At 44.5% G+C, this 25,106-nt stretch overlaps 1 protein-coding gene across 10 annotated transcripts; it reads right to left on the reverse strand.

Moving 5' to 3' along the window:
- GDNF (glial cell derived neurotrophic factor) lies at positions 1–25,106 on the reverse strand. 10 transcript variants are annotated; one of them, XM_045021434.1, is made up of 3 exons: positions 24,297–25,106; positions 20,186–20,284; positions 1–2,994 (listed from the first exon to the last, which is right to left on the reverse strand). In XM_045021434.1, exons 2-3 carry the CDS (start codon positions 20,256–20,258, stop codon positions 2,510–2,512), a joined length of 558 nt encoding a protein of 185 aa, XP_044877369.1. In that variant the 5' UTR covers positions 20,259–20,284; positions 24,297–25,106; the 3' UTR covers positions 1–2,509. The 10 variants fall into 10 exon arrangements, with proteins under 10 accessions (XP_044877369.1, XP_044877365.1, XP_044877363.1 ...); XM_045021430.1 differs by having other exon boundaries at positions 20,087–20,284; XM_045021428.1 differs by lacking the exon at positions 24,297–25,106 and adding an exon at positions 22,500–24,201 and having other exon boundaries at positions 20,087–20,284.

Raw genomic sequence — 25,106 nt, forward strand, 5'->3', positions numbered from 1 at the left:
TGTACAAAAATAAAGTCTGTAGAGAACTTTGGTTGATTAACACAAATAACTGAGACATAAATTGTAGGTGAAGTAAAAACCTCCAGAGGATCATACTCCTGTTGTTGATAAGTTTTTTTAAAAAATCACAAACTTTACCCTTTGTAGTTTGACCATAGTGACCTGCTATAATTAAAGCCTATTTAGGCTGTTGCTTGAGGCAAGCTGTCAACCATCAGTGAAGTACCATAGCAAGTGATAAAGTACTTATAATTTCTGTGCTCAAAGCTAGCCTAAACTAACCACAGTATTGCTGAGTTTTGACTCATCACATAGCCAGGATTGTACTATGCAAGTAATGCAGATGATGCTTTGACTGCTGTACGCTGCCCAACACAGTGGTTAATCCCCTGACCCAGCACAGCACTTAAACACGTGCTTAATGACTTCCATGGGACTATTCATGATCTTGAGTGCTTTGCTGGAGTCGGGCCTTAGACTCATCCTGCAATAGATTGCATGTGGTGTATTGCCATGCATTCAGAGCCCACGAAGATGACTGTGCTCACTTATCATCAATTGCAGGATTGGGACCTTAGTGAAGAAAGGCAAAATTCTCCTTTAAGCCACATGATGGTGGATCTTTGTGTGTTTTTCCTTTCTTTCTCCCCCCAAACCATGGGACCTTCCCCACTGGTATCAGTGCAGGTTCCATGCACTTAAAAGGAACAGAATAAGTATGGAGCCATTGAATGGATTGGATAAATTATGATCCTAATTGTTGTTGTTGTTCAGTAGATTCTTGGTTGGATATTGTTTTTGTGGGAGTCAGGTCTTCACTTTTCACTTCAGTTGTCTATTATGTCTAGTATAAATACACTTCTGCTAATCTTTAATAAATAAACCTCCTGCTTCATAACTTGTGCTAATCCCCTTGATACATAACCTCCTTCACCTTAAAGCAGTATCTTAGATGAAAACTTAAAATGGTTTTTACTATGCCAGTTGAATCCTGTAATGTGTCAGCAAATTATACAAAACACTTTGGTTATTTAACAAAATAGTTTGTTTATCTTCAGTCTACATTAAATCCAGGACTAACTACAAAAAGGGATTTAACCTTTTCTATATGGAAATATGGAAAGAAAAAACAAATATAACATGAAATTAAAATGACAAAAGTGTGATTAATCTTCATTTGTCAATCATACTTATGAGGTCAGTTGGCAGAAGAAGTGTTTGTGAGAAAAACTGCATCAACATTATAATAATAAAATTACTTTTTCTAACAAATTTATAATAACGGCCCCCATTCTGCAACCTCCACTCATGTGGAGTGTCACTAACTCATATGGGTAGTAATGGAGTTGCTCACATAAATGTTATTCAACATGAATATGGGTTGCAGACTTTGGCCCTCTATTTTGAGATTTTAAACAGGGTTTTGTTAAAAAGGTAAAGTAAGTGATTTTTTGCTTTCAAGTTAACTATTAATACTTTTAAAAGCATGGCCCCTTGTTCCCAGCTTAACTGTCTTTGTATCTTGCGAGCACATTCCACTTTGGCACCTTTGAAAAAAACTTTAATAAATAAGGAACGGAAACTCATTAGTGAACTGTAATAAATAACAATAACTTAAATCTCAATAAATATCTTCTGTATATTTATGTCTTTGAATGGATGCATTGCATCAAGTAGTCTGTTCACTCACAATGACCAAATATTAAAGGAGTTATGTAAGTGACATTAGTCCTTTGTAAACCAAAAGAAACACATTTTTCGTTTGTGTAGGCCAGGCTCATTGTTTCTATTATTCTACTAGGAGTGAGTGCTTAAAAACACAACTTGTTTTCAGAGGTAATAGAAGAATTAAATCTGATATTTAACTGTTTTGAAGAAATGTGAGATGGAAATAACCTAAATCAAACAGTAAGTGAAAGTGTTTTGTTTTGTGTTGATTTTCCCCGGATGGACTTTAGCTGATTAATTTTGACACTTGCCTGATTTAACCCTGCACATATACTATGTAATTAAAAAGTTATCTCCAGTGTTTTGGAATAACCTTTTAACAAGCAATAGTACAGTGTATATTGGAGTGAAGCTAATACTACTTAAGCTTGCCATTATTAATGCTACCTCAGTTTTTATAACTAAACTTAATAAAAAATAAGAACAAGGCATGATATTTAATAGGTTGTGTTTTTAAGCACATTCCTAGCTGATTCAACTCTCATTGATAGTGTACCATGTCAAATGAAATAGTGATAGCAACCTCCACCCATCCATTCTGAAACTCCAGCCCTGAGCTTTGATGCCTTTTATTTGCTTTCCTGTAGGAATTAAAAGTTCCAACTTTTCTGTCCTGTCCAGTTCTCTGTGCTGGATCTTGTCCTACCAGGCTCCCATGACATCTGTTTTCCTGCATCCTTGGTCCTCTTTCTCAGTTCTGAACAGACGTTTCCTTGGGAACCTTGGTCCTGTTCTTTGCATTGTAGTAGGAATGCAATATTGTAATAATCTCAAAAAAAAATCAGACACATCCACATCTTTTAGCGGAATGTTTTTTCAATATATGGTAAACCAAGTTATCGTCCAAAAATGAAAGGTCATCATCATAGGCAGTGGGTCTGCAGCAAGCTTGCCTCACTTTATCATTGACCAGCTTTTTCTTTCTGGTTAAATTTTTTAAAATTTTGTCATATGTGGTCTCGGCTGCATCACAAGATCCACTGCAGTACCGGAAAATCAGCTCTTCTTTGGTTTCATATCCCAAATCCAAGTCAGTCACATTTAAATGTATTTCTGTTAAGACACAACCTCGATTTTTGCCCTTTTGACCTCGTCGTCCCTTTTTACTGGAATTCTCTGTATTAACAGCTGCATTTTGCCGACTTCTCTCCCGCTTAGAAAAAATTGGAGTTTGTTTATCTGGTGACCTTCTCAGTCTTTTTATAGTGGCTTGAATAAAGTCCACTACATTGTCAAACTGATCTGGATAATCCTCTGGCATGTTAGCTATTTGAAAAAGAAAGAGAGAACAGGTTTTGTTAGATGTGGATGGCCATTTTTATTTGTCTTAGACGTTTTAAACAAAGTCCACTAGAACTTGACCAATATTATAACTCAATAAAATGTTAGGCCTATGGAAGCTATTCTATCAATTGTGTATTTCAAAAAGTATACATAGCAGGTCCGAAAACTGGGAAAGACATATATAACACGGTATAAATGTTAGATAAGCAGACCTACTGTAAAAGGGTCACAAAGACCTTCCTGGCCTACTGTAGATAAGGGCTCCCTCTGATTATCATTCTGATTAGAAAGACTAACAGTGGGTAAAGGATATGCTCCTGGAATGATGGCAATGGTAGAAAGGAGCTGTCTGTAGCTAACTGGCTGGTCAAATTGAGTTATTGCCCCTGGCTAAATGCTTGCTTTTTGATGCAGCTGAGGATGTTATTATTAGAGCTGGTTGAAAATTTTCACGTGGAACAGCTTCTGTCAGAGAATAAGTTGCCAAAATTGAAACATTTCACAGGAATGTATCAATTTTAAAATTTTCATGGGAAATTATTGAAACATTTCATTTTGACTTTTATGTTCCGATATGCTATAATACAATATATCAAAATGAAACATTTTGATAGGCTGAAACTAAATATTTTAGGAATATTTTATTTCATGAAAAATTCTGAGATTTCAACTTTTCATACCAATTGGAAACACAACCAATTTTGAAATTCTGGCATTTCCAGTGGGATAGAAATTCTGACTTTCAACAAGCTCAAGTTACTATGCTGTAAGTTTAACTAAGGCTACATCTACACTGCAGCCAGGATCAATGCTCTGAGATCGATCCACTGGCAGTCGATTTAGCAGGTTTAGTGAAGACCCACCAAATTGACAGCAGATCGCTCTCCAGTTGACCCCCATACTCTACCCCCGACGAGAAGAGTAAGGTAAGTCGATGGGACAGCTTCTCCCTTTCACCCCCCACAGTAACTCAACCTAAGGTACGTCAACTCCTGCTACGTTATTCACATAGCTGGAGTTGCATAGCATAGGTAGACATAGCCTAAGTGAAAGGGTGACTGGAGCCATTGTATGGGCATCATAAATAAATATAACACAGGAGTGAGAACTTTCTTGCCTCGTGCACAGTGCCAGAACTTTGGTCATTGAAGGCATGCATCCTTTGCAAGGATAAGAGGGAAGATATCTGTGGATTTGCCCCTCAACAGCTGGATGACATGCAGGATGATAGGGGGTTGTGTTGACAAAATCTTCACAGATGCCAGTACAGACTGCCACCTGTGAAGTTGCTTTCAGAGGGTCAGATCCTTTAACACACACACAGCTGTACACTTCCTTCTCCAACACTGAACCACACCGTCACCACCAAGATGGTCCAGCGCTTAGATGGGATCAATTCATGGATGAAGCCCAGCTGGTTGAAGCTAAGGCTGAGCATTACAAAGGTGTTGCTGGTGGGCAGAGAAAAACATTTTGAAGAGTTTGCAGCCACAGTGCAGTCTCCTGTGGTTGAAGATACACACCCACAATTGGTCAATTCAGTCCATAGTTTAAGCATGCTCCTGAGTGCCTCACTGACCTGAGTTCTCACATAGCAGCATCTGTGAGTAATGCTTTCTACTGTCTCTGGTTGGCTAGGAGATTCCATCCTGTCCTGGCGAATAATGCCTTGGGCTGAGTTATTCACACTTTATTCATCTCTTGGCTGGATGACAGCAATGCAATACGTCTGGGCACAAAGACTTCAGCACTTAGGAAACTCCAACTAGTACAGAACACTGCAGCACATCTCTTCCTCAACACAGGCTAGCACAAACGCACCAGACCTATCCTCCACTCTCCACACTAGCTCTCTACAGATTACTGAATCAAGTTCACGTTCTCAGTCCTTATCTTCCAGGTACTCATTGACCTCGGCCCCAGGATATCTAACAGACTGCCTAAACTGCCCAGATGAAGACCGTAGTTGAGAACTCCACTCCTGTGGCACAATGGAACTTACTACAATAAAGTAAAGCTCATCTGTGTAGGAGACAGAGCCGTCTCTGGGGCCAGTCCAAGACTGTGGAATGAACTCCTCCAGGAACTGAGGACCATCCAAATCTTACCACCTTTCTCTGTAAGTACAAAGTGCATTTCTTTGACCTGCCTTCTCTAACAGAAATACTTATCAACATGTATATTTATATGTTTTTAAAACCCCTACCAAAACAAGAATTCCACTGCATACACTTCTCCCCTGGAGAGAGGGTGAGAGAACAAACATGACAAACGTTAGGATGAAATTCAATAAGGACAAATGCAAAGTACCCCACTTAGGAAGGAAAGGGATCTGGGGGTCATAGTGGACTACAAGCTAGATATGAGTCAACAATGTAACCCTGTTGCAAAAAAAGCGAACATCATTCTGGGATGTATTAGCAGAAGTGTTGTAAGCAAGACACGAGAAGTAATTCTTCAGCTCTACTCTGCACTGATTAGGCCTCAGCTGGAGTATTGTGTCCAATTCTGGGCACCACATTTCAGGAAAGATGTGGACAAATTGGAGAAAGTCCAGAGAACAGCAAAAAAATGATTAAAAGTCTAGAAAACATGACCTGTGAGAGAAGATTGAAAAAATTGGGTTTGTTTAGTCTGGAAAAGAGAAGACAGAGGAACATGATAAACAGTTTTCAAATACATAAAAGGTTGTTACAAGGAGGAGGGAGGGAGAAGAATTGTTCTTCTTAACTTCCGAGGATATGACAAGAAGCAATGGGTTTAAATTGCAGCAAGGGAGGTTTAGGTTTGACATCAGGAAAAACTTCCTGTCAGGGTGGTTAAGCACTGAAATAAATTGCCTAGGGAGGTTGTGGAAACCCCTTTCATTGGAGATTTTTAAGAGCAGGTTAGACAAACGCCTGTCAGGGATGGTCTAGATAATACTTAGTCCTGCCATGAGTGCAGGCAACTGGACTAGATAACCTCTTGAGGTTTCTTCCAGTCCTATGATTCTGTTAGTTATGTTGCTTAATGCACTACTGGAAGGTGCTCAGATATTATGGTGTTGAATGAGGTACAAGAATTTATATAGAATAAAATAGAATAGAACATACATACACAGAGCCTGAGTAAAAGGGCTATGCATGGGGGAAATATGTGGGCATTTATGCTCTTAAAAATCCTCCTTCCAAGCTCAAAGTATGGTGTAGGGCTTCTGTGTATCTAGTTTGCAGTCTCACCTACAGTCCATACGCAGGAGAAAGGACCATCCAATTCAACAGGCCCTTGATTGTGAGGCTTGTGGTAATAGGATCAGCAGTGTTGCGAACCCTGCAAGTTAAAAAATGATGACTCCAAAAATCATGAAACTGACTTAAAAATCATGAGATTTATTTTATTTTTACATCAAATTTTTGAGGCCTGTTTTCTGATTTTGAACTTATGGTGGGAATCACTTGTGTGTCTGCATGTGCACAGCATGTACATTTTATTGAACTTACTCTGAAACACAAAAATAAACACAAGGGGGGGGGGAGGGTGAACATATCCCACTTCTCTTTACTGCTGACTGCTGGAGGGCCTCATCCCACCTCTCACTGGGCAAGCTCCCCTAAACCCTCCCTGCTCTTGCCCTGGGAACTTTCAGTAGCTCTTTACCCTGGACACTATCCCCTTCTCTCTACTCAGGTGCTGCCCTGACTAGCTCCCTCCCACTCAGCAACTTCCATCCAACGAGTTCAATCCCCCGCCTGCTCGGTCCCTCCTCTGGACGTGTGCCTGCCCAGCTGCCCCCACCCTCACCACCGCCGCAGGACAATGTCCCTTCCTCTCTCCTACCCCCGCATAAGGCGCCCGATGCAGTGGATGGACTGCAGACTGCAGCATTTCATAGGGGACTGAAAGGGGCAGGGAGCAAGTGCTGCCCCTGAGCACTCTCCCTGCAGCTTCTCCTGCCCACATGGGCTACTGCTTCTCAGCTCTGCCTAGGCAGAGCATCCTCTGTTGGAGGCAGCTGGAACTGCAGTCCAACTCATGCAGCTAGGGCTGCCAACAGCCGTATTAGTGAGTGACACTAAAGCTGCAGCATCAGTCCTGAGCTGGATGCCCAAAAATCATAAGAGTGGCTTAAAATCATAAGCGTTGGGTTCATTTTATTTGCCTTTTGTTTTTTGAGACTTTGAGGTACACTCAGGCAATGCTTTTACCGCAACCATTGGAGTAAGTTTTAGGGGGAAAAAAATGAAACCTGAGATTTTCATCTAATCACTTGTCTTCAGGAGCTGGGGCTTTAACATATTCATCAGATATCATGAGACTCATGATAAAGTTGTAAGAGTTGGCAACACTGATAGCCACACATTCCCTCAGCCAAACAACAATGGCCCCACTCATTTTCCTATGTAGAGAGCCACCAAAGAGTTCTGCTCCATGGCTCTCAGAGGATCATCATGTTCTCTGGGCAAGTTCTCCACTACATTCCCCAAGTCTGCATTTCCAGTCGATTCAAGGCATCGAGTGCCAGAGAGGATTGTATTTGGCGATGAGCCCCTTTTAAGAAACAATTTATACTGCATACAAGAAGAATTTATAAATAAAGTAGGTCCAAATGTTATTTTGGAACAGCAGACTCCAACACGGCCATGTTCCAAAGAAGACAGAAACTAAATTGCCCCATCTGTCTTTAATGGGAAACTATCAGAGCAAATCTGGCACAAAATTTAGGTTTTATAAAGCTAATCTTTTAATTCCACTGTCAACAGATTTTTTTTGAAAAAATTCCCCTGCAGTGGTGACAACCCTGACAAGAGTATTAGTACAAGAAACCCACAACGCAAAAGTGACCAGAAATTGATTTCATTGGGAGAAGCTGGATCTTCAGCACTTTTGAAAATCTGATCACTGATTTATGTAGGAGCCTAACTTAGGTGCTCACTTTTGAAAATCTTGGCCATCAGGTTTTAGAGAAAAGGCTTTAATCCCACTTACTGCAAAATAGTTCTCTCTAAAAGATGCCTTTTCACTAAAATGCAATTTTGAATGGAAACAATTTTTTCTGGTCCATGCAATTATTTTAGGAAAGGAATAATTTTGTATACTTATCTACAATAGAACCTTAGGGCAGGTCTTCACTACCCGCCGGATTGGCGGGTAGTGTTCGATCTGTCGGGGGGGGGGATGTCAATTTATCGCGTCTATTGTAAACACCATAAAATCGATCCCTGGTCACACTCCCCGTCGACTCCGGAACTCCAGCTCATGAAAGGCAGAAGCGGAGTCGATGGGGGAGCGGCTGCAGTTGACTCACTGCCGTCCTCACGGCCAGGTAAGTTGACCTAAGATATGCCGACTTCAGCTACGCTATTCGCATAGTGTAAACCATGGCTCAGAGTTATGAACACCTTCGGAATGGAGGTTGTTCATAGCTCTGAAATGTTTGTAACTCTGAACAAAACATGGTCCAAAAGTTCACAACTGAACATTGACTTAATACAGCTTTGAAACTTTACTATGCAGAAGAAAAATGCTGCTTTCCCTTTATTTTTAGTAGTTTACATTTAACACCATACAGTACTGTATTTGTTTGGTTGGGGGTTTTTTGGTCTCTGTTGCTTCCTTATTGTGTACTTCCAGGTGTGTGACTGATTGGTCAGTTAGTAATTCTGGTGTTTGTAACTCTGAGGGTCTACTGTACATATTTTTTTTACTTTCTATGTTAACTCGCATTGTGCGTAACTCTTTAATGTATCTTAAATGGATGTTATGTTACCATGTCTAAACACCAAACACCATTTACATTATGACCCCCAAAGTTCAGGGGGTTTGATTCAGCCCATTATAATGATAGGGGTTATTTGCAAATTTCAGATCCAGACATGGATTTGGCTCTAAGGCTCCTTCTACCAAAATAAGGTCCAAAGTTTTAGTTCAGGACCCTCTCAACTTAAACTCTACTTCCATTTTGACCATGGTGAGCCCGAGAGGGTCCGGTTGTTCTCCCATTAGCCTCTCTAGCATTTTGATCATTCTGTTGCATACATTTATAAGCTAGAAAGAAATAGGTTGTGAAGGGGAAAAAAAGACTCATTTAGAAATATTTTTCAGTAATAAGCCTATCAAGCAGAAATTGGAGAACTGAATCCCTGGAAATAAACTAACCTAACTATGCTGAAAAGTTATCAGGATTTAAACAATTAAAATAACACCAGTCTGAAGACTGACTTTGCTTTTATGCTTTGCATGAAAATGTGTGGGGCAAGGGGTGAAACAGAAACGTGTCAGTGGTATTCATTAAATATATAACATCAAAGATGCCAAGGTCAACTTGTCTTTAAATGATTAATACTGTTCTAGTCCATTACCTTATTCACTGACTTGCCAGCTCACAAAGAGACATTACATTCTTTCCTGTAACTTAGAATTCCCATAGAAACTGACACTGTCATTGGTGTCACCTGTCTCTCATCAAGGTGAAGTGTTAAATATCCTGATGCATCTGACTCCTAGGCCTTTTAATGTCAGATACAATGAGCCAGTATTAGAAAAAGTACTGAATTAAAATAGCTTTTGTAATTTTTCCTTTTGTGGTTACAAAGATTTTCTCTTTATAGCTCACTAGCTTGAAGGCCCATCATATGCCAGGGTATGATCAATACATCAGTTGATAGTTATCGCTAATCTGCCTATTGATTCATATTTTTTAGTTTGTGTTCAGCCTTTTACAGGGTTTTCATTTGTTTCCCGTTATCTTTCTACCTCCTCAACTGTGCTTCTCAGTTCACAGTAGTTGCGAGAAAATCAGATTCCATCTGTTTCCAGTAAAAGGAGGAAACTAGGGCAGCAGTTCTCCAACTGTGGGCTGGGACCTCATTTTAATTGGGTCACCAGGGCCAGCATTAGACTTGCTGGAACCCATGGTTGAAGCTGAAGCCCAAGCTCCACCCCCACCCAGGGCAGCAGGGCTCAGGCTCTGACCCCCTCTTCCCCTCCATCTGGGGCAGCAGGGCTGGGGCTACGGCCCCCTCTCCCCCCACCTGGGGCAGCAGGACTCGGGTTCTGTCCCCCAACCTGGGGTCATGTAGTAACTTTGTTGTCAGTAGGGGGTCATGGTGCAGTGAAGTTTGGGAACTCCTGAACTAGGGCCTTGTCTACACTACCAGGGAAAGTTGACCTAAGTTACGCTACTCCAGCTACATGAATAATATAGCTGGAATTGATGTAGCTTCGGTTGCCTTACTACGGTGTCTATATCACGCTGAGTTGATGAAGACGCTCTCCCGTTGACTTACCTTGTTCTTCTTCTTCTGGTGCAGTACTGGAGTTGACTGGAGAGTACTCTGTGGTTGGTTTAGCGGGTCTTCACTAGACCCACTAAATCAACCCCCATTGCATCGATCGCAGCAGCATCCATCCCCGGTAAGTATAGACAAGGCCAAAGAGAAGTGACAGAAAAATCCCATTTGCTAAACGTCACTTGCTGTCATCTGTGGCTGTGTTAGGGGAAAACATGCTAAGGAGAGTTGGGTAAAGTAGATACAAACTTATTCAAGGTGAAAGGTCTACAGTAGAGGACTTCTCAGGCCTAATTTTGAGGCCTGACGCAGATCCAAACTGGACCCAATCCCACGCAACCCAACCCAAGCACAAGAGGGTAGAGTAGTTTTCCGACCCAACCATGAACCTGATTCAGTACTGATGTCACCTCCTGCCCATGGGTTTGGTGCAGCAGCAGCCCCACACTGTGCTGTATGTGCACTACAGAGTGGTGCTGAGATTTCTCTGGCATGGTCACTCTGCAACATAGGATGGCAGGAGCGAGGTGCATACACAGGCAGGAAGTGGAGAGCCAACCTACCCCAACCTGAGCCTGAGAGAATCCAGTTGTTTTCCCACCCACTCTGACCCAGACCTGGGTCCCATCAGTTTAGATGAGGTTGTAGGGCTCTAATCTTTGTGATCTGGCTTACCAGTTGATCGCTAGTTGACCAATGTGAGTGACTAATAGTGTTCAAACTGAAGCCATTCATAAAATCTCCATTGACTTTAGTAAGAGCAAAATTGAGCCCTGTGGGAGGAGACCCTGTTTTGACAGCTGCAGATCCTATGTTTGATACTGGTATATGATACGATTAGTCCAAGCAGCAAGAATACTTTTGTTGGGGAGCTAGATTTTTCTTCTCTTCTTCTTCATCTCATCCCAGGACATCTTTGCGGACACAGGAAGCGGTACAGTGTCACCATTCATTCCTGTCCAGGACTTGTTTCTTCATTAAGTCCAGCTGGGTCATATTCCTGCATAAAATGTTTCTCCATCTAGTCAGTGGTTGGCCTCTAGATCAGATTGTATTTGCATTATTTTCTTTGGCATCCTATCATCTGTTTGTCTTCTGCAGTGTTTTCACCATCATAATCTTTCTTAAGTGTCACTAATCCCATTGTCACGCACTGAGGTGTGGGTGGTGTGTCCTAGAGGTTGGAACAAAATCTGTTGGGCAGAACTGGACTTGTGGTCAGGAGACAATCTAGTGATTAGAGACAGGAGTTCAGAAGGAGGCAGGGACTAGGGCTGGAAGCAGGTCTGGCGCAGCTGCAGGTATAGAACGCATTGAAAAGCCATTGTGCTGCTGTTCCTACAAGGCTTAAATGGTGATCTATTGGCTCTTTTGTCCATCCAGGGAGCACAGTCACATAGTGAGGGTTTATTGGGCAGCAGAGCTCATGTGGTTGCCAAGCAACTAAGCCCAAAGGCAGCTGAGTACCTGACATCCATACCCTGACTTCACATCTTACTCTCCTTCTAACTTCTTCATTGGTCTTAACATTATTTCACCTTACACTTGCCATCTTCCAAAGAACTCTCATCTTTACTGCCTTCAGCCTTCTGATGTTTTTTTTCCTTTTAATGCAACTACCTCCATATGGTAAACTAATACTGTTAGTACACCAGTTTTATAAATTTTCACTTTTGGTACTAAATGTAATGTTTTTATCAGTCCATAATTTCATCAATTTCTGCTCATCAGCTTCTATGCAGCACTTGTATCTAAAGCACATCTTCTTTTAATTTCATTCTTGATGGAACCATCAGCATTGATCAAGCTTCCTAAGTACACATAACATTTTACTTGTTCTGTGACTTCATTGGCTGCTGCATTTCAACAATTCTTCTGTTGTCCCTTGTCCAAGATACAATCACTTTGAATCCTTGGCATATATTGTAAGTCAAAGTCGACTACACCAATTTTCCAAAATAGAGTATCATCATTAATTCAAATGTTTCTGCCAATTGTACAATGTTATCTACATAAACTAAAGAGCTTAACTCTAGATTACCCAATGTCACACCATCCAAATCACCTATCATTATTAATGTCCAGTTTAAGAAATAATGAAAACAAAGGCGAATTCTTGTCCCCTTGCTTTGACTTGAACCAATTGCTTAATTTTCCACTAGTTCTTATGGCACTATAGGAATCTTTGTACATAACTTTTATAATTGCAGTTATCCTATCTGGAACGCTACATGATTTTACTACTTTCCATAATGCTTCCCTCCAAGCTGAATCAAATGCCTTTGTGAAGTCAATGAAAACAACAAATGTCTTTAATCCCCATTCTCACTTTTTCCCATTAACTATCAGACTGTGAATATCTGATCAATGCAACTGCAGCCTGGTCTGAAGCCACATGGTGCTTACTGCTGCCCCTAAAACTGGTCATAATCTGTTGACAATTATTTACATCATGATTTTTCCCCAGTATTGATTAGCTTACAGCATTGCATAAAGTGATGAAGAAATCACAAAGATTGGATAAGCACAAGTTCTGGAAAGAAGACGCTCAGCAACTACAGGAAGCATCAAGAAAACAAGATATGAAAATGATATACAATAAGGTTAAATTGTATGGAAACACAATCAGGCCAATGATGCTAGCAGGAAAAGATGCTAATTTGTTGAACTGACAACAAATTCTGAAGTGGAGCTGAAAGTATGGAAGGAGCATTTTTGACAAAGTGCTGAACCTTGTATTCATTCAGATGCAAGCATTCTGGACATCTAGATAATAGGTAAACAGATGAACAGCGTATAAGGCCATATGGATATTACCACCGAACCACTGTCAGACGAAGAAATAGAAAGAGCAGTGGAACAGTTAAAAATGGGAAAGCTGCAGGATAGACGATATAACAGCTAAGCTGCTAAAAGTCAACAGGGCAAGTGCTATCAAAGCATTAGGAAAAATATACAAGAAGGTATATCGAATATCTAATGGCAATAGTTGTACCAGTTTTGAAGAAAGTACATACTGCCAATCCAAATAAGTATAGATACACAGATTTTTATTAAGGCTTATAGTATGGAAAAGTGTTACTTTTAACTATCTATAATTTGACAGTTTTTCAGAAAAAGCATTATTACTTGTATTTATTTGAATACATCTATTGTGGTAGCACCTAGAGGCCACATCTGAAATCAAGGCCCCACTGTGCTAAGTACTATACTAAGAGACCATCTCTTCCCTTCAGAGCTTACAATGTAAATAGACAAGACAGGCAAACAGTGAGAGAAGAAATAGAGATGAGGTGACCTGCCCTAAGTCACACAGCAGGTCAGTGATAGAGCTGGGAACAGAACCCCAGTCCATTGCCACAGGATACTGTGCTAGGTGGACCTTTGGTCTGACCCAGTATGGCTGTTCTTATGTCTTAACCCCTGGACCATTCCTCCTCCCTAAACCATTGTATTGTTCTAAAACAAGTATGGGCAGGGCCGCCCAGAGGAGTCAGGGGGCCTAGAGCAAAGTGGGGGAGCTGTGGTGCTTGTACTCACCCGGCGGCGGTCTGGGTCTTTGGCGGCATTTCAGCGGCGGGGGGCCCCTTCAGTCGCTCCATGTCTTCAGCAACACTGAAGAGCCCCCCGCCACCGAAATGCCGCCGAAGACCCGGAGCGACTGAAGTGCCCCCCACCGCCGAAATGCTGCCGAAGACCCAGACCGCCGCCGGGCCAGCGCTCATGGGCATTGTGGTGGCGGGGGGCCCTTCAGTCGCTCCGCGTCTTCGGCAGCACTGAATGGCCCCCCACCGCCGAAATGCCGCCGAAGACCTGGACCACCGCCGGGCCAGGCCTCGTGGGGCCCTGTTGGGCCCAGGGCCTGGGGCAAATTGCCCCACTTGCCCCCCCCTCTGGGTGGCCAGGAGTATGGGAATCTGTATCACTGTCCAGTGTCAGGCAGGTTCACATGTCTGTGAGCTGAATATTCTGTTTATGACCATTTTTATATCAATCTCATCACTATAGTATCTGAGAACCTTTATTATTCTAGGAGTACCTGAAACCTATGAGCCTCTTGCTATTAGCCAGCACTCATAGCAATGAGCATGTAGCCAGCTAACAGACACAGTTCTGAGATTTCTGAGTCTGTGATGGCCATTCAAAGAAATTCCATCTTGGATTTCTGGTACAAAAATCCTCCAGCAGTTCAGCTCTCAAGTAATGTCATCAAAGCCCTCACTAGAGTGACCTGGCTGCCAATCTACTACTATTCACATATTCAAGGTGAAAAATGTATTGGTGAAAAAAAAAAAAGAATTATCTCCCCAGTTAAAATACATACTATCTAGTCAACATCAATCAAATACATTCTGACCTAGGAGTATATGCTCTGGCTTTGCAGGCTGCTCCTGGAGCAGTACACCACCATACTCCCCCATGTACAGGGCTTGTGGCAAAGCCATGATTGAATCCTGACTATGTGAATCTCAGCTGATTTCAGTGATGGTTTTGCATTATGAATAATACATGTTTTTCTATGATGCTCTTTTACTTTCTAAATTTCAGCATTTTTACAGTTTGTGTCTGGATAATGAACATACTATTAGCATGAATGTGTCTCAGTATGAAAACGGTTAGCATACAAGCTGATAATGTTTTCATACTATTACAATAAATAGTGCATAGCACTAAAACAGGTGCCACATGTTCTACTGCAGGGCATCCCAAACTGTGATCCATGGACCACTGGTAGCCCATGGAGCACTTGATAGTGGTCTGCGGAGAGGTGTCTGTTCACAGGATGGCTCTTATACTTTCCCAGATTCCACACGGTATTAAAATATGGCCAAACATACAGACCTAATATAACTTTTCCAACTAGGCAATTGCTGTCAGTAGAGAGTTGTTACATGATTGTGAATGGGAGCGGAGGTGGTCCTCACATTTATCAATGGGAGGGAATGTGGTATGTGCCATTTGTGAATCAGAGGGGATATGTCCACAAGAAAATCTCTCTGTTAAGACATGGTCTGCATTATGAAAAGATTTCGGAATCCATGCTGTTCTGCAGCTATTCCCAGATTCAGCAAAGCACTTAAAAAGTGTTCATCTTTAAACACATGCTTAAATCCATCCCTATTCATCACAGCACTGATGCATGTTCTTAAATCCCATTGACTTCAAAGAAATGTAATTACAGTCTTAAAGTTAAGCACATGTTTAGGTGTTGTGCTGAAAAGAGATAATTAAGCAAATGCTTAAGCTGAGTTGAGGTGGGACCTTATATCCGTCTAAAAAATCTTTACTGAAATTTGTAACAAAATCTATCATTGCATAGTTAATTTTCATTCTTTTACCTTAAAACATGCTAAGTTTCCTGTAACATTTTATGTGCAACTGAATATCCTGTATGAACCTGTCTCAAGTATCTAGCAGTTTGTTTACTTCTGTTTTCCATCTTTATAACTAGGGAATGGAGTCCATGTTTCATTGAAATCTTCCCTTTTATTCTGCTTGCCATGCATCTTTTACACCTAAGATGATCCATTCTAGTCCTGTTATAGCTTTCCAGTGTCAAGGATTAACTGTTTTTGCCACCACTAAACATTTTGAAACCCACTCTATTTTAATGTCTGATAAAACTGAGGATTCATATAACTGCATTATTTAATATTACGATCGTACTGATTGCCATTAGGATATTATCTCAGAATTATGAGATTCCTGTGCAACTCTACATCTTTTTTAAGCAGGTCTAGCAGAGATTATTTCTGAATTCTGGTCTCTGCAGTCCTAATGGGGATCAAAACAGTTTACACAGTATTTTAAACTGCATCCATTTGAGGATCACACAGTAGTAGAGCCATATAACTTCTTTCCCATCTTTTGGTCCATGGTCATCTGGACAGCTGAATTCCAAGAATTTCCCCTGAATATGCTTCAAGTAAATATATACTTTTAAAATATGCATAAGGAGAAAAATATATACTCGTATATTTATTTCCTCTTGAAGGACTTGGTCATTTTAATGTTAACTCTTTGAGTGTCCTCCATGGGAATGTATTTATTAGACACTGTATTTGACACAGAATGGAATGATGGTGTATTAGGTATTGTACGTGTCTAACAAGTGGTATATAGAATAAAGTCTATTTAGATCAGAAGATATCATTTGTTTAGCACTAACAATGTGTTCATCTCTATATAGCATCAAAATATAAAGACAAGTCTTACCCTGAAGTGCTTGCATTCCAATATCATATCCTGGCTATTCTACATTTCGTCTGTATTTCTAATATAGTAAATAAAAACACTCCAGCTCACAGGCACTGACTTTTGTTTTTGCAGGTAGGTACTCCTCTCTGCCCCCTCTTCCCCATGCAAATGGCAGGCAGGGCCTCGGGGAGAGGCCAAGCTGGGGTGGGGCTCGGGACAGAGCGGGGGTGTGGCATCACAGTCCGGCCGCTGGGGCCCACAAAATATTAATCTAGCCCTGCAGGTGCTGATCCCCCCCCCCTATTTTTTCAGTAGGTGCTTGAGTCCTGGAGCACCTACGGAGGCAGTGCCTATGCTCCAGCTAAAGATGTTAAATGGCCTAACACTAAATTATCTTTTAAAAAGAAACACACATAACAAATCACTATTCAACAATCAAATCACTGTGCCTCAGGTACTGCAATTTATAAGAACATCTTCTGCGTCTTTACAGAGAGAAGCTCCTACAATGGTTTTTTTGGTGTGTTTTTTTTTTTAAGTACACAGCTAGATCTTACACCGTGCTCCCCCTGTGCCAGTGATCACATTGTAGGTAATGGCCTATGTGACTTGGGATCTCATTCACCCTACAGTTACAGCCATGTCGTGGTATCCAGTTACAAAATATCTATGCCTAACACTAGGTTTGCTTTCATAACCATAATTTGACCACATCTTGTATCCACTTATTGGCATAGTTCTATTTATAATGTGTTTTGTGTTCACACAGTACATAGTATCTATAGAAGCTAATTGTGTGCCACTCTTGCTCATACAGGACCCTTGATCATGCCTATATAATAGGATAGCTTCCTCTCAGTCGCTATAACAAAATATCCCACACTGTATTGCCCTATGTATTGCGTGTGCCATATGCATATGTCTCCAGCAATTCTATCCCCCCATCACAAACTATCCCATATGGCTCTGCTGTTTACATGATCAAGAAGCAGGGGGCTGATTTAAAATGCTCTGCAATTAGGGCAGGCTACATTGAGCAAGCCGGTTTCTACTTTAATCATATAGCTGAAGCCTGTGACTGCTGGTGCACATTACTCTATGACCACTAATCTGAAATGGAGGGGTCATCACAGTACACCTGCTCATAATCTGGAGCAAGGGAAACTTTCAGGCCAATCTGAATTTGGTGCTACATAATCTTGTGATCTCAGAGCACTATCAGCACCTCTCAGAGCACCTCGTGGAGAAAATGATGCATGAATTGAGGAAAGATGAAGATGTGAAAGTCCTGGTGTAACTGAGCTGACAACTCCAACTATGTATCAGGCCACTGCTGGACAAAGTACCCCTCCTAGGGAGCTGAACCAGAGCCACACATTTTTAAAACAGAAACAGTAATAAAGTGAATCAAGGTATTTAACTAATTAGGCTAGAATATCAGCATATAGCCAACCAGCTCAGCAAACCCCTGCTATTTATCAGGCTCGCCAATGTAGCCAATACAGGAGTTTCTCTGAGCATGGATATTTCACCAGTCTTTGGAAAAGAACACAAAAAATGTTTGAGAGACTCACTTATCCAGCTTTAACCTCAGGGTGAGTAGCAATGCTCATCTTCTCTTTGCACCCAGGCCCATCTATCTGTGATTTCCATTGTAGGTTTGAACAGTGCAAGAATATATTGCTCAGGTTTCTGCGGATAATTTCCCTAGTAGGAATATAGGAACTGACATACTGGAGCAGACCCTTCGTCCATCTCTGCTTGGCTCTACACTGGGCACATACTTCTAGAAGATGTTGCTCACTCATCCACCTGAAACACAAGGCCCACATGATGGACATCTCACTCCTTAGTCTACAAGATACCCAAACAACAATGAGAAGTTTGGTTATCCTCATACTGGAAATAGACTAGACCTAGTGGGTAAGTGATTAATGCTTCTGCTACCTGTCTGTCTCCCTCCTCTGCTTGCTGTGGAACAGATCACTTAGATAGAATAACATTTTTAAAATGTCTTAATAGAGGGATTTGTGATATAAAAAAATAGTTCTAGGCCTCATTTGTAGGACCCAGAACAATGGAACACTGATATCTCACCACCCTGAACTGACAACTTGTCATTGTTGTAAAGTTACTAGTACAACTTTCTTCTTAATGCTTTTTTCTTCCTACAGAACTGAAACAGCTGCAGCTCAGAGTAGGGGAGACTGGCACAAATGCCAGCAAAGCAGATCCTGAGGTTTTGTGGAATCTTCCACTGCACATACACCCTCCTTTCCATGTACCACAATGTAGAAGAAGATCACAGCATCATAAAGCCTCAGCAATCTGTGCAAGAAGAAGAAAACTGGGGATGGAGTTCTTTTGGTCAACTTGCATCTGATGAGGGACTGAGACAGGATGCTGTCATTCATGGAACAGTGAGAAGGTCAGCTCAAAAGAGAGGAAAGTGAGGCCCAGGAAAGATTCCAATGGGAGGAAAATGAGAAAGAAGAGAGAAGATTAGAGGAGGAAGAAGCGGGAAGCCAGCACATCCCTCGGCCCACGCCACTTCCCGCAGCCCCCACTGGCCTGGAACAGTGAACTGTGGCCAGTGGGAGCTGCAATTGGCTGAACCTGCGGATGCTGCAAGTAAACAAACCATCCCGGCCCACCAGCAGATTTCCTTGATGGGCTGCATGCCAAAGGTTGACGATCCCTGAGCTATACCCTTGAACCATGTAAGTTACAGTATCTAAGCAGAGAAGAGAATTAGTTAAAGACAAAGTGGGCAGTCTCAATTCTGGGTCTTTGCTTTTATGGGTTTAAGACAAGGCCCTTCATGTTAATTGAATACTTCTAAGATTAATTTGTGTATGTTGCCACTGCTTACTGAGTCATATTAACACCAACTTTAAAGGAGCACCACTGTGTATTTAAAAATCACAGTGCTCTCTGAAAATGCTTTTCTTTGAGACCTTTTGTTATTTAGGTATTATTATTATTATTTATTATTATTAATTATTATCTAGAATTTAGATTGTAAACTGTCTCTTACTGTGGGCTGGTCTACAGCCAGGCTTACACTGATTTAACTACATCAGTTTCCTAAAACCCTTTTTTATTTCAGTGTAAGTCTGATGTGGACAATCTTACTTTGGAATAAATGGGGGGAATTAAATGAGGTCAGTAGCCGCCCTACTTGTTTGTGCAGTGCTTTGTAGGGGAGGCTCCCAATCTTGGCTGAGGGTTCTAGGTGCTACTGCCATACAAACAATACATAAAGAGATTTTTAGAACTGAAAAGGGATTAGCGGGGGAAAGAAGTGTTTCCTGTTTGGGATCAGTTCAGCAATTCCCCCTCCTTCGCATGGATCTTTCACAGGGGAGCAACAAATAGAAAAACAGGTTTTAAACAAACCCTCCGGTACAACCAGGCAAACGTGATGGGGGCAGGTGTAGCAACTGCCCTTCAGTGAGAATGCCCCAGCCCCCGCCCGCCCCCTCAGTTGTAGTCACACAGCCATGGGGCGCTCCGCGCAGCCAGCTCCCCGCGCTGGGGTCAGACACTGGAAAGCGGGTTTAGTAAGACAGACAGTTGTGACTATGAAGGGGAACGTTTCTTACAGTCACTTTGCACAGCATAGGGAGGCGGCAGGCTGGTGGGGGAGTGATCGTCTTCAGGCCCCTCTACCACTGAAGGGGGCCCCTCGGGAGGCGTCTTACCGGCGGGCAGCGGGGATGTGGAGACCGTGCTGAGCAGCACCACGCAGACAGCCACAACATCCCATAACTTCATCTTAGATTCCCTTCCGACACAGGCCCCTGGCGAAGAGGAGACACAAGGTTAGCTCCGCGCTCGCTGCGCGCCCGCGGGGAGCTCGCTCTGCGCTGCGCTGCGCTCCGGGCTCCCCCAGTGCCAGAGCCTGCACCTGGGCTCCCGAGCTCCCCCCCGGGGGGGGGGTCTCAGAAGCCTTCGATGAAGCGCAGGTGCTGGAGTGAAACTGATCAGCTCCCCCCGGGGCCGGGGGGAAAGGTTCGCGCCGGCCCAGTCTGCTGCGTTAATCCCATAACCGAGCCCTGCACAGAGCAGGGGGGCCGCCAGGGCCCTAACCTCACCCCCAGCAGCCAGCCCTGCCAGCTGATATGATTCTTAAGGGGGGGGGGGTCAGACAAACCCAACCCTCTGCTCGCCCGTGTCGCTCTGAAGCTCAGCCTAGGGTCTGCCCAGAAACCGCTGGGGCTGTTTGAGTCTCTTGGGGCCTTTTAATAAACCCAAAGGGTTTGGGGAGGGGCCGGGGCTCGTTACGAAACGCAGCAGGTCCTGGAGAGACGCTGCCCCCATCCCCCGGATTCAGGCTCACGAGCAGAGAAGGAAGGTCTGACACGCTGCCTCCTTGCCAGGGACAGGGCAGACACCCGCGGGCTCGCTAAATGCCTGTCCTTGGACCCGTCCCCAAAGCCAAAACCCCAGTACCTGGCCGTGTGGAGGAGATTAGAAAGCAGGGGGGCGGCGGGATTAAGTCTAGCAGGCACTGAAATGTTCCCAGTGATAATCACGCACGGGAAGGGGAGTAGGTGGAGGCCTGGAGCTCGAAAGTCGAACTCTTTCGGAGATACAAATCGTCGTGGCTCGTAATGGGAATCCGGGTTGGATTTAAGCGTATGTTTTAGAAAACCAGTCGCATTGTAATTTAAATCCACCACACTGGCTTCTACATCAAAGAAGGGATTTGGCAACTTTCAGGCTTTTGATAGTAAAATGTTACGGGCACCAGGAGAGGGTGCGGGGGCTGCTCCCAGAGATGGAAGAGAAATATGGTGTTGCTTTATTTACATCTACTCCAACCAGTTCTCCGCTTTTCGCAAACACCTAGGTCCCGGCAGATGCGTGTATTTTCCATCCTCCCTGGCTAGCAGATGTTAGCTTTCGCCTGTTTGTATTTTTGTCTTTGGAGAGGAAACTCGCTGAAACTGGTTTATTCGGATTTCGTTAACGTGGGGCCAGATCTGGCAAATCTTACTTTGACCTCTCTGCGGTCAGACTTTGCCTCTGTAAAGACAGTTGGATTCAGCCCTTACTAGTCACGGATGTTGATTGTAATATAAATAAGAAATTAATGTAGCTTCCTGAAGCCCCTTTACAATTTGTCAGCTGTCAAAAACATATATTAAAACACAAACAACTTTAAAAAGCCTAAACAAGGCCCTTCCTCCCTTAATATTTGGGAGTAAGTAAGAGTAGGAGTCGGATCCAGCTATCTCCTCGTGAGAGGATCACACTTTCTGTAATAAAGAACTACATTTGTTGTGTTAAATCTATCAGCTCCAGGGCCATGGTATATTTGAAAGCAAAGAACCACCTAAAACACGAGGGCCCCTACAGCTTTCACCCCCTTCCCCATGTAACTGCAACCGATTTCCCTTCTGACTCAAGAAAGGCACGTCTACACCCCATTCGAGTGTTTTCCTTTCTGCAGGATGGGATTGTGGGGTTGTAACAACTGGACTTGCATTCTGCACTCAGATGCTTTGCACAGCAGGGTTTGGAATGGGGAATATTTAACACAGACAATTCCAATTCGCTCCCCCCCCCATTAGGTAAAATCCCTCTTTCTGCTTCCAATACCAGAGCTGCCATCTCTGGGGCTAATGCGTTCATACTACCACTCTCCCGGTCAGAACTGGGCTACCGTATCTGCATCCTTCCTCCGCCTCAGACATCCTCAGGGCATGAACAAGGCTCCCCAGTCCCTGTCTGTCCTGGGCGGCTCTTTGCGTGTTCTCTATACTGCAGGAGTTTTAGAGAGACTTTTGCAGGCTTCTAGCCTGGTCCCTTTGAAATACAGGGTAAATTTACAGTTGACTTTAGTGTGGGTCTAGAATGTCATCCTGCATTTCAGTTATTGCCCCGTCATTGTACATTAAAGAATTTCAGTAAAGATTAGAGGCATCCGCACCAAACCGCATCCCCTGCTGAGCTTGCTCTAGAGGACAGAGCCATTCCTGAAGGTCTACATTCAACTCGCATTTTCTCTACCATTTGCAAAATCCGTGTCATTTTCTTTGCATGCCTTTTTCATCACAAATCCTTCAGTGCGCTATTTCTTTTCTGTTTGTTTTTAAAAGAGAGAAGAAAACAGAAATTCAAAGCAATCATGAGCTCCCCTAAAACGATCCTAACGCGGAGAAGAAATGTCAGCAAGGGGAGCGATTCCAGGCTCCCTACACCGGGAGTTCGAGCGATGAGGAATGTTTGAAGAGTTTCCCCGAATGGAAAGGCACAAATGGGGCTGGGGCCGGTGGTGGATAAGTAACCTGCTCATTGCTATTGTCTGTTAGGACACACGTTTCCGGCGCTAGAGGGCAGTGTAAACCGACCGCTTGAACTGCGATCGCTCGGTGTAGCCACCTATTAGGGGACGGAGAAGTTACTATGTTTGTGTAGCTCAGCATGATGTTTGGAGTGGGAAATTTGTATTTTTAGGCTACTCGTTGGAAAGCAACAGGAGTGAACGTGACTCCGCATGGATTGCCGGGGGAAAACTCTGCCACCAAGTTTCAGCCCTATCCGGGGGGGAGCAAAAATAATTCGTAAAGGACAACTTGGCATCCTGGGATGCAAAGCAGCATAGGTGATACCTTTAGAAGACTTGCACGGTCTGTGCTAAACCACGTGGCCACTTCAACACTCCTCAGTGTATACCGCGATTTCCAAAGTTTTGTTTTGCTCTTAACAGTTCTGCTCCACACTTAGTACATTGTCTGCAGAAAACGACCTGCTTTGGCGAAGTGCCGAGGAGCAGGCTATTGACTAATGTAACAAAGCAGAGGCGGTAGCTGTCAGCTCTCTGGAAACATCCCTCACAGTGTGGGGTGAATCACAGCAAGGAAACTCTTCCGTGCGTTTCCCGGTGCTATTTTCACGCCTGTGCACTATTTTAGACCCTGGCGGGGTAGGGAGCCTAACGATTGCTTCGTGAGGGCGTGAAACGATTCCCGTTCGAAGGGTTTATTTGCACACGTTTTAGTTCGACCTCAGCAGCCGTTAGCGAGGTGCTGCGGAGCCCCCCGGGTTGCTGCTGCTGTCCCGGTAGCAGCCTGGGAGGATGCGGCGTTTAGACGGCGTTGATTGCTGGGGCCCGATCCGTGGCTGAGTCCCTCCCGGATCGCTTACTCCGGCGTAAACACGTAGCCTCCTGGGCACAGCAGCCCCTCCGGCGGGGCGCACTCTCGCTCCCGGCTCTGGCAGGCTGGGAAGAGACGCTGCAGGCTGGCGAGGAAGACAAGGGCAGCGAGGGGTTCGCCGGTTCGTGCCTTCGGGCTCTTGTGCCTCAACTTCCCGCCGCAGCCACCAGAACAGCAGGGGAGCAAACGCCGGCGGCAGGAGGTGCTCGGAGCTGCCGCACGGGGCGTGGCTGGCGAGCGGCGCTGGGGAGACACCGGAGCCTCCATCCCCCAGTGTCAGCCCCAGCTCGGGGGCTCAGGAGAATCCTCACCGCTTAGAAAACGCCTGGAAGGGCAGAAAACCCTCCCCGGCCCCTCGCCGAGGGCAAGGGGAGCTTTAACCTCCCGGCGCTGGCTGCGGGCCCGGGCAGGGCGCCCAGGTGCGAGGACTGCGGGGAGCGGCGCAGATGTTTGCATTGACCCAGGTGGCCTAGGCGGGCCTCTCTGGTTACTTCCCAGGATCCGAGGGGAAGAACATTAAACCTGTTTATTTCCCGTGGGTGCTCAGGCTCCTCCCTGTGCCCTCAAGGGCAGCGATCCAGAGCCTTTGCCGCCCCCCTCCCCTGCCGCCACCCCCAGCGCCTCGCCAGGGGCAGAAACGGCACCTTACCTTTGAGATGGGCTCGTCGGACCCAGCACGGACATTAACTCCAGGAAGCCCGGCCGGCCGCCAAGGGATGCATGTGGCTCAGCTCGGGGATCCTCCAAGGGGGGCTGCGGGAAAGTTCACAATTCCGGGGCAGGGGCAGGGGCTGCTGCCGCCGGCGCCGCTCCGTGCGCCCTCCCCCGCCGCCGCAGGTGCGCGGTCCCTGCGGAGAGCAGAGGCAGCGCCCGGTTCTCGCCGATCCTTGCCCTGCAGCCGAGTCCCAGCTCAGCAGCAGCAGCCGCCTGCGCCGCACGAAGCGCCGCCTGGCAGCGAGAACTGGCTCTGGATGCTGCGGTTGAGCTTCTGCCTGGAAATCTGAGCAAGACACCCCATCAACAACTGCGGGGAGTCAAATGAAGACATCAGGGCTCCCGGAACGCCAGCTGGGCCAGGGGGAACGGGGCACTCACGCATGCACGCGAGAAACAGCTGAGAGAGGGAAATAGCAGCCTGCCGGAGAAGCAGAGGCTGGAGCGGAGATTTGTAAGCTAGCAGCCGCAGCAGCGGCCAGACTCCCTCCTCCAGAAAGGGATCGCGTCACGTTGAAAGATTAGATCCAAGAGGAACGTGTAGAGTAAGAGCGATCACTCCTGCAATCCAAACTTGGTGCGAGAGCATCCAGCTCCTCCCGACAGCAACCTGCGCGGGACCCTCTTTAATCCGGTGGGGTCAGAGCGCCTGGTGGGAGCGATCAGCTTTTGGGACCTGCCCCTGGAGGGGTCGCACGCGAGGGCAGATGTGGGCGCGCAGGCCAACATGCAAAGCAATCGATTT

Source organism: Mauremys mutica, chromosome 6, assembly GCF_020497125.1.
Source record: "Mauremys mutica isolate MM-2020 ecotype Southern chromosome 6, ASM2049712v1, whole genome shotgun sequence".
NCBI lineage: Eukaryota > Metazoa > Chordata > Testudines > Geoemydidae > Mauremys > Mauremys mutica.

What these genes read in the sequence shown, in the direction of transcription:
- GDNF (XM_045021428.1), bottom strand. Translation starts at nt 22,542, where the DNA reads ATGAAAAAGGCATGCAAAGAAAATGACACGGATTTTGCAAATG. An exon ending in TGACACGGATTTTGCAAATG is followed by an intron (nt 20,285 to 22,499) that starts GTAGAGAAAATG and finishes CCTCTTCGCCAG; the next exon opens with GGGCCTGTGTCGGAAGGGAA. An exon ending in CTATGCTGTGCAAAGTGACT is followed by an intron (nt 2,995 to 20,086) that starts GTAAGAAACGTT and finishes TTTTTCAAATAG; the next exon opens with CTAACATGCCAGAGGATTAT.